The sequence below is a fragment of the Grammomys surdaster genome, unplaced genomic scaffold (assembly GCF_004785775.1).
Source record: "Grammomys surdaster isolate TR1022 unplaced genomic scaffold, NIH_TR_1.0 257, whole genome shotgun sequence".
Classification (NCBI taxonomy): Eukaryota; Metazoa; Chordata; class Mammalia; order Rodentia; family Muridae; genus Grammomys; species Grammomys surdaster.
The window spans coordinates 505,515-515,466 of NW_021604698.1; the positions used below are offsets into that span (position 1 = coordinate 505,515).

The following is a 9,952-nucleotide window of genomic DNA, read 5'->3' on the forward strand; positions in this document are numbered from 1 at the left end:
TTTTATATAGAAAGGAATACACAGAGCAAAACTATACACTGTTCTTTATTTTTGTTAAAGTAAGATACTGTCCTAGGATTCTAAATTAAACAGCTGTTGGTATATGTGTCTCTTGCCACACTCATAAAGGGTTTTAGTGTACAATTACATAGACTAAAGCTCATCTCTGCTATGGCTGGATGCATCATTTATAATTAACTAACTTTATAACATCTTCATATGTGAAAGGGATAATTGGAGTTATCCATTTTTAGTTCATAGGAAACAAGATTCTTAATTTTTAATAGTGTCATTTACCTATCATCTTTTATGCCAGTGATTTTGATCATTTATCTGTTTTATCTCAAAACACTCATACATAAAAACTGTGAGAAGATTCCTGTTCAAAATGAATTATCCAGAAACCTCCTCCTACTATGTGGGGGTTTGCATCTCCACATCTTAAGTTTCAGGTTTGTATATTGATCAGAAATAAAAAGACCTCAATCCTTATCCCAAGGATATGTCAATAGTCAAGTGAAAATGGTCATATTAATGACAATAAATTAGAAAATACAATATTGGATGAAATTTATGAAATTTGTCTGACAGCTGTTCTTCTGGCACTACTTTTTCCTGATACTGGTGGCCCTCACATTACTGGGCACTATTCAAACACAAGATGAAATTACCTTCTCCACATATTTTGTTTTAAGATACAGTCTATGTATCTGCCAACTATTTTATGAACACTGATTTCTTGACTCTTCTCTGTATAAAATGGAGCCTAATGTCAGTGAGGTCAGGATTCCCTACTCACCCTTAAGTTTTGAGTGTTCTCCAATCTGGGGCCATGGAGAAAAAACCTCCAGATGTTTATGAGAAGTTTGCAAGGAAAACTTTTGCCTTCAAATGACTTTTAAGTAAAGGTGATTAAGTTCAGTATCAACTAGTTTCAAACCCAGCCGCAGCTCTTTTTTTTTTTTTTTGAGACAGGGTTTCTCTGTATAGCCCGGGCTGTCCTGGAACTCACTCTGTAGACCAGGCTGGCCTCAAACTCAGAAATCCACCTGCCTCTGCCTCCCAAGTGCTGGGATTAAAGGCGTGTGCCACCACCGCCGGGCCATGCCGCAGCTCTTACAAAGGTACTTACAATCCATAGGCAGGTAGATTTCATGTTGAATAGAAGAGTGAACCATATGAGAATGTAATCCATAGAAAAACTTAATAGATCCTTGCTAAGAAAAAATATCCTTTTGTTGAAACACTTTGTTTTTGGAAACTGATGAGTAATTCAATGACATGAACTGAGACTAAGATTAGAAAATTCCATTCAGAGAAAATTGCAGTTGCTACCTGGGAAGAAGGTTGGAGGTAGGATGACTGGACAGACACTCGGAGGAAGGCATAGAATATACTCAATTATTGAAGGGCCCAAGGAAAAGTTACTTTGGCTATTATACTGGGACACAGTTGCAACCCGGGCAAAATTAAGAGTGGTTTGTCTATAATTACATGCTCTCAAGTTAAGTCTACTAGTAAAGTTACCTTTTCTTACCGATGTCATTCAAACAACTGCTTCCTACCCACTGCCAAAAATACAGTTGTGCATTTTAGCAAACAATAAGGGTTAGAAGAAAACTGAAATTTAACTAATCTCATTTAGGGATCAAGTTTCAGTGAACCCTGCCAGCTCCTTATATTATTACCTCCAAGTTATTGACCAGACTGTAGGTTGGCCTATGTCCAAATGTAACCTAAGCTCCGTGGAAAGTGCTCCAGGTGAGTACAACAGGAATAACATCTCTGCCTGTTCTGCAACTGAATTTCCAAGCTTCAAATCACAGGTGCGTATGTGGTTCGGGTGTGAGAATAACCACAGTAAACAGTTTTTTACTGTTGCTTGTCCCATATTTGCTTCAATCCAGCAGAAACTTTTCAATTGGTAGAGATATCTAGTCCATTTTGCTATTGACACTGTTCCTAGTATAATAATCTGGATATTTTGGCTTTGTCTATGATAGCGATGTGAGCAGATGTGCCTCAGGATTTCAAAGAAGTGCTTATACAGTCCTTTCCCAGCTCTTAACAGTAACTGAATATTCTCCTGCCACACTCATTACCCATCCCAGCCCCCAAGAGTTTCTCTCATCATTTGTAATTACAGTAACTTCCTGCCTCATTTAGATCTTTAACATATGTCTTCGTCCAATAACCAAAAAGAACACCAGCCTAGACAGATGCTCAGACAAAGGAGCTTCCAAACTTCTCTGAAATCCAGTTGGCTTGTCTGAGTAGCAGTTGCCAGGCTGGCCCAGCTCACACACTTGAGCAGAACCCCTGTAGCACAGGGTTAAGGCCTAGCCCCGCCCACTGACAGTGCGCGCGCGGCTCAGGCCTTCCCCTAGGCTTCAGCCTTTCTGCGGGGCGCCCCGCCCAGGCCTGCCGGCCCCGCCTCCACCCCGCCCCGGGCACGCCTCCCTGGATCAGGCCCCGCCCCCTCCAATACGTGTCGTCTTTTTCCTCCCTCCGCGGGCTAGGCGGCACCCGCTAGCTCGGCAGAACGTAGGTCTAGGCGACATCGGGCCTCGGGTCGCCGTCGCTCCGCTAAAGACATAGCCTGGAGATCACACGCCGCCCTCGGGCTGCCTCCCGCCAACGGAGCCGCCCCCGGGAGCGCCAGGCGTTCCTCCAGGGCGGATGTGTCTGGGTCTCCATTCCCGAGACCCGGCCCTGAGGAGACTGGGCACGCAGAGGAGCAGCGGAGACCGTGGCGCTGAGGAAACCACGCGCTCTAGAGAAACCACTCCCTGCACCCCGAAGAGTCGAGGCACTGAGGAGACGACGCCCGAGCTGAGGAGACCAAGCCCGGCCGCTGCCTGTGCGGTCCCGGGCCGCACACGGGCAGAGGTGTGCGGAGCTCTTGGCAGCCGTAGGCCCGCCTCCAAAACCCCTCAGTTGCTTGAACTGCCAACCTGCGCTTGTGTTGGGGCCCAGCTCTGCCTGAAGATCTTGTTGCAGGCGGCTGGAGGTAAGCCGACTTGGCCATTTAGAGGTGTCTAGTCCCTACATCGCAGCCACAGGTCAGGCAGTGGGGACTGGAGCAGAAGGACGATGCGTTCTGGAGAAAGGAATTAAAATATGCAACAGGCGGGTCAAGGCAGGAACTACAAGAAGTGTTTGTTTCCTGCAGAAAGGAGACTTGTCTAAGATTGAAACTTAAGTGAGTTTCTTCCAAATCCAAGATGGGCAAAGGAGAGGCCTGCTCCTTAAACCTGGGTCTGAACGCCCTCTGGCGGCTCGTGGGGAGGATGTTGAAGACAGCCACAGGTGAGCAACTGAGTCAACAGTGCCTTCTGCACTGTCATTTGTGGTTTATCCCAAGAAAAGTGACTTGTCTTGTGAAGCTACTTTTTCGTTCCTTAAAAGCTAAACTTTGGGCCATAATTTAAAAGGGTAGTTTTGACTTTTACCTTTCATAATCAAAGTAGCAAGAATATTGTATTCACCTTTATGGCGATTACTTGTGAATAGAAACATGTTTAAATAGCTAAAACGAACAGTGAAATATGGAATATATCTTGTGTTGTTTCGTGTCCGCTAATATTAACTGGGATCCAAATGTGTATGCAAATGTAAAGAAAAGAACACTAGAAAAAAGTTAGACTGGAAATAATACTGTGATACTCACGTTTCTGTCAAATGACTAAACTGTGAAAATCATCAGTTTATCTCCACTTCCAGTCTTAGAAATTTGCTTTGTTTTGTTTTTCTCCCAGAGAGGAGTGACCCGAAAAAAGAACAAAAAACAGACTTCAGTGTTCTGAAAGTGGAATTTTCTTACCCACTTGGTGGATATGTTCATGATTGGAAGAAGAGCATCTAGACATTGAAGAGATTAGATTCTTTTACAGGTACAGATAAACTTGATGCAAGAATATTTGGAAATGCTTTAAAAAGACATTTGAAATGAAGGCAGAAATTTCAGTGTCCTTTGTCAACCATGTAGGACTTTGAACACCGTTCAGAATATTTTCCTTCCCAAAATGGAAGATGAAACAATTGACAAACCACTATGCTTCAGACTCTGAGAAAAAAAATAATGAAGTCTGCTTACTCTGAGAATGACAGTACTTTAGCATCTTCTTTTGGGGAACAGACAGAAACATACCATGTCTGTGTGGTAAGTTAATCACTAAGGATGGTTTCTTGTGCTACGTGCTCAAAATGGCTTCATTTGAATTTTGGAATTTTTTTAATTGTCTCTATTTCACATATTAATTAGATTTACATGCAGGGAATAAATGCTGGATTCCTTGTATTTTCTGACTACACCACTGTTTTCTGTGCATTATGGAGACATTGGAGACATTAATATTCCTTGAAATTTTATTTTATTAGAAGCAAACCTGTGTGAGAGATACAGACATGCTATATAATTTCCTTGTTATAACAACTTCCCTTGCTTTGAATGAGCTGAGTGTCACCTGGATTTCACAGCCTATGAGGTATACTCTGTCTTTTTGCTACATCTTTATATGATTTACAGTAACCATATGGGAAACACTGTGCTTAACACATATGCCTAAGGAAAAGATCTTCCCCATGGATCATGGCGTTTATGTTTACAGGACATTTACTATTTTTAACATTGATGATGTGTAGTTTTTCTACTTGTGAAGAATCTGTGAGCAATTACTCTGAGTGGGCAGTTTTCACAGACGATATACAATGGTTTAACTCACAGAAAATACAAGATTTCAAACCCAACCAAAAACTTCATCCAAATTTATATTTTGATGCTGGAGATATACAAACAATGAAACAGAAGTCTCGTACGAGCCATTTGCATATTTTTAGAGCTATCAAAAGTGCAGTGACAATTATGCTGTCCAATCCATCATACTACCTACCTCCACCCAAGCATGCCGAGTTTGCTGCCAAGTGGAATGAAATATATGGTAATAATCTCCCTCCTTTAGCATTGTATTGTTTATTATGCCCAGAAGACAAGGTTGCCTTTGAATTTGTCATGGAATACATGGACAGGATGGTTAGCTACAAAGACTGGCTAGTTGAGAATGCACCAGGGGATGAGGTTCCAGTTGGCCATTCGTTAACAGGTTTTGCCACTGCCTTTGACTTTTTATATAATCTATTAGGTAATCAGCGGAAACAAAAGTACCTAGAAAAAATTTGGATCGTTACAGAGGAAATGTATGAATATTCCAAGACTCGCTCATGGGGGAAACAACTTCTTCATAACCACCAAGCTACAAACATGATAGCATTACTCGTAGGGGCCTTGGTTACTGGAGTAGATAAAGGATCTAAAGCAAATGTATGGAAACAAGTTGTTGTTGATGTGATGGAAAAGACTATGTTTCTCCTGAATCATGTTGTAGATGGTTCTTTGGATGAAGGTGTGGCCTATGGGAGCTATACCTCAAAATCAGTTACACAGTATGTTTTCTTGGCACAACGCCATTTTAACATCAACAACTTTGATAATAACTGGCTAAAAATGCATTTTTGGTTTTATTATGCTACGCTTTTGCCAGGCTATCAAAGAACTGTAGGCATAGCAGATTCCAATTATAATTGGTTTTATGGTCCAGAGAGCCAGCTAGTTTTCTTGGATAAGTTCATTTTACAGAATGGAGCTGGAAATTGGTTAGCTCAGCAAATTAGAAAGCATCGACCTAAGGATGGACCAATGGTTCCTTCCACTGCTCAGCGGTGGAGTACTCTTCATACTGAATACATCTGGTATGATCCAACATTCACCCCACAGCCTCCTGTTGACTTTGGCACTGCAAAAATGCACATATTTTCTAACTGGGGTGTCGTGACTTATGGGGGTGGGCTGCCAAACACCCAGACAAATACCTTTGTGTCTTTTAAATCTGGGAAACTGGGAGGACGAGCTGTGTATGACATAGTTCACTTTCAGCCATATTCCTGGATTGATGGATGGAAAAGCTTTAACCCAGGACATGAACATCCAGATCAAAATTCATTTACTTTTGCCCCTAATGGGCAAGTATTTGTTTCTGAGGCTCTTTATGGACCAAAGTTGAGCCACCTTAACAATGTATTGGTGTTTGCCCCATCACCATCAAGCCAATGTAATCAGCCCTGGGAAGGTCAACTGGGAGAATGTGCACAGTGGCTCAAGTGGATTGGCAAAGAGGTTGGTGATGCAGCTGGGGAAGTTATTACTGCTGCCCAACATGGAGATAGGATGTTTGTCAGTGGGGAAGCAGTGTCTGCTTATTCTTCTGCAATGAGACTGAAAAGTGTCTATCGGGCACTACTTCTTTTAAATTCACAAACTCTGCTCGTTGTTGATCATATTGAAAGGCAAGAAACTTCCCCAATAAATTCTGTCAGTGCCTTCTTTCATAATTTGGATATTGATTTTAAATACATCCCGTACAGGTTTATGAATAGGTATAATGGTGCCATGATGGATGTGTGGGATGCACACTATAAAATGTTTTGGTTTGATCACCATGGCAACAGTCCTGTTGCTAATATACAGGAAGCAGAACAGGCTGCTGAATTTAAGAAACGGTGGACTCAGTTTGTGAATGTTACATTTCATATGGAATCCACAATCACAAGAATTGCTTATGTATTTTATGGTCCATATGTCAATATTTCCAGCTGCAGATTTATTGATAGTTCCAGTTCTGGACTTCAGATTTCTTTACATGTCAACAGTACCGAACATAGTGTTTCTGTTGTAACTGACTATCAAAACCTGAAAAGCAGATTCAGTTACCTAGGATTTGGTGGTTTTGCCAGTGTGGCTAATGAAGGACAAATAACCCGATTTGGTTTGGGTACTCAAGCAATAGTAAACCCTGTAAGACATGATAGAGTTAATTTCCCCTTCGGGTTTAAATTTAATATAGCAGTTGGGTTCATTTTGTGTATTAGTTTGGTTATTTTAACTTTTCAATGGCGGTTTTACCTTTCCTTTAGAAAGCTAATGCGCTGTGTATTAGTACTTGTTATGGCCTTGTGGTTTATTGAGCTTCTGGATCTGTGGAGCACTTGCACTCAGCCCATCTGTGCAAAGTGGACAAGGACTGAAGCTAAGACAAATGAGAAGGTCATGATTTCAGAAGGGCATCATGTGGATCTTCCTAATGTTGTTATTACCTCACTCCCTGGTTCAGGAGCTGAAATTCTCAAGCAGCTTTTTTTCAACAGTAGTGATTTTCTGTACATCAGAATTCCCACAGCCTACATGGATATCCCTGAAACTGGATTTGAAATTGACTCATTTGTAGATGCTTGTGAGTGGAAAGTATCAGATATCCACAGTGGGCACTTTCATCTTCTTCGAGGATGGCTGCAGTCTTTGGTCCAGGATACAAAACTTCACTTGCAAAACATCCATCTACATGAAACTGGTAGGAATAAACTCGCCCAATATTTTACAACTAATAAGGACAAAAAACGAAAATTGAAAAGAAGAGAGTCTTTGCCAGATCAAAGAAGTAGAATAAAAGGACAATTTGATAGAGATGCTGAATATATTAGGGCTTTAAGAAGACACCTTGTTCATTACCCAAGTGCACGTCCTGTGCTCAGCTTAAGTAGTGGTAGCTGGACACTGAAGCTTCAGTTTTTTCAGGAAGTTTTAGGAACTTCAATGCGGGCATTGTACATAGTAAGAGACCCGCGAGCTTGGATCTATTCAATGCTGTATGGCAGTAAACCAAGTCTTTATTCTTTGAAGAGTGTACCAGAGCACTTAGCAAAGTTGTTTAAAGTAGAGGAAGGAAAAACCAAATGTAACTCGAACTCTGGCTATGCTTTTGAGTATGAATCACTGAAGAAAGAATTAGAAATATCCCAATCAAATGCCGTCTCCTTATTATCTCATTTGTGGGTAGCAAACACTGCAGCAGCCTTGAGAATAAATACAGATTTGCTGCCTACCAGCTACCATCTGGTCAAGTTTGAAGATGTTGTTCATTTTCCTCAGAAAACTACTGAAAGGATTTTTGTTTTCCTTGGCATTCCTTTGTCTCCTGCTAGTTTAAACCAAATGCTATTTGCCACGTCCACAAACCTTTTTTATCTTCCATATGAGGGGGAAATATCACCATCTAATACTGATATTTGGAAAACAAACTTGCCTAGAGATGAAATTAAACTAATTGAAAACATTTGCTGGACACTGATGGATCGTCTAGGATATCCAAAGTTTATGGACTGAATGCTGCAGGTCGGCAAAATTTGCACTAATGTGTCCCAACATACTTTGTGGATATGAACTAGAAAACTTTGTTTACTCTTGTACATGTATGTATGTGTGTAGAGAGAGTGTGTGTCCAGTCTGTTATTTGCACAGAGATATTTTCAAAATAGGCACCATATTTGGCCTAGCAGGATTTATTTTTATGTTACCTCTTTCCTTGCCTTTGTTTCTGAATTTTTTTCTGCTAAAATGTTTCTGCTACAGAGGTATATTATATATTCTGGGGCTCTGAAAATATGGGAAGATTTTAATGGACTTTAACTCACCTTCTTCAGAAACTAGTTATCTATCTTGGGACCTCAAACACTACAAAAGGCCTTGTAATTGCTGCTGTATCCAGTTATTTCTTGTTCTTAAGATGGACTACAAAACTTTATGTTTTGAAAAGGTCTAACATTTACCTTGCACACACACAAAAAAAAAGAAATAAAAAAAGAAAAAAATTATTTTACTTTGTATAGTGTTTATTGAAATCACTTGGCCGGGGGCAGGGGGAATGATGAATGTTCCTATAAGAAATTAGAAAATATAGATGAAAACATAGAATTAAGGTTTTTTTTTGTTTGCTTCTTCTTCTTTTCTTTTCTTTTTTCTTTTCTTTTCTTTTTTTTCTTTCACTTTTCTCACTTAAGAAATCAGACAGTGAACAGTGGATACTGAAATCTGGTGGATCATTTTGGAAGTGATTTTCCTGTTTGCCTCTGAAGCTACAGCTGTTCAGCATCACACCACCCTCACCCTGTCTAGCCTATCTGTCATTGTCAACAGAAAGTCAGTAGTTATTAACTGCAAAACTATCCAACACTCCCTTCTCAGATAATTTACTTTGTGTTAAAGCCTGACACAGATTTATAATCACATTTAGTTGTGTGGCATTACCACAGTATGACTCAAAGCAAAAGCACACTTCTGCCTGTGGTAGTGTTTTATTTGGGGGGGGGGGTGAGGTAGGGTGGGCGGTGGTAGTGACTGGAAACAAAATTAAATAGCTATTCCTGCTTTATCCTGTAATCCAGTGAGTGAATTTACAGGCTGCTAGTGTCTGCAAAAGTTAAAGGCAATTGAGAGATGATGTCAGAAGCATCTGCTCTCTTTACCATCTGCATCTCATTATAAATTAGTCAACAAAATGTGGTTCATTTTACTTGGTAGTTTCTGAAATCAGAAATGCTCTGCTATTATAAGCCAATAGACTAATTACTATGTGTTCGTGGGACATTACCAGGCAGCATCAAGATTTCATGGTAATCTATGCAGATTGCAGTCTTCTTCCTGATGTTTCAAACTATAGTTTCCTCAACCTCTCTAGCATTTGGAGTCTGTCACACTGACCTAGATAAAAGAGGTTTTGTCTCTGTAGTTTGTAATTTTGTCTAAATGTGCGTCCTGAGTGATAAAGCTGAGGTTTTGCTACATTCCAGCAGAAGCTAACTTAGCAGTCATTTTTTCCCTCTATAATGGCATAAATGAAGACTGCTGCATGTCCCCTATATTTGTGCTTGTCACACAGAACTCAGAATTTTGCCTTCAAGTTAAAAGGAATAGAAATTAATATAGACTGAAAACACAAATCTCCATTTTTAGTTTCAAGGAAGATTATAACAGGTTTGAAAACAAACATGCACAATTGCTACTTGTATGATAATGCGATTTTCATCATTAGTCAGAGTCTCACTGTTTTCAATTCCCAGAATA

General features: G+C 40.3%; 1 protein-coding gene across 3 annotated transcripts; it reads left to right on the plus strand.

Moving 5' to 3' along the window:
• The first annotated feature begins 2,496 nt into the window (after positions 1-2,496).
• On the plus strand, positions 2,497-8,703 carry Dsel (dermatan sulfate epimerase like). 3 transcript variants are annotated; one of them, XM_028775611.1, is made up of 3 exons: positions 3,119-3,309; positions 3,759-3,893; positions 3,989-8,703. In XM_028775611.1, the coding sequence occupies exon 3, from the start codon at positions 4,592-4,594 to the stop codon at positions 8,213-8,215; it is 3,624 nt and encodes a 1,207-aa protein (XP_028631444.1). In that variant the 5' UTR covers positions 3,119-3,309; positions 3,759-3,893; positions 3,989-4,591; the 3' UTR covers positions 8,216-8,703. The 3 variants fall into 3 exon arrangements, with proteins under 3 accessions (XP_028631442.1, XP_028631443.1, XP_028631444.1); XM_028775609.1 differs by having other exon boundaries at positions 2,497-3,309; positions 3,759-8,703; XM_028775610.1 differs by lacking the exon at positions 3,119-3,309 and adding an exon at positions 2,917-3,010 and having other exon boundaries at positions 3,759-8,703.
• Positions 8,704-9,952: the final 1,249 nt, after the last annotated feature.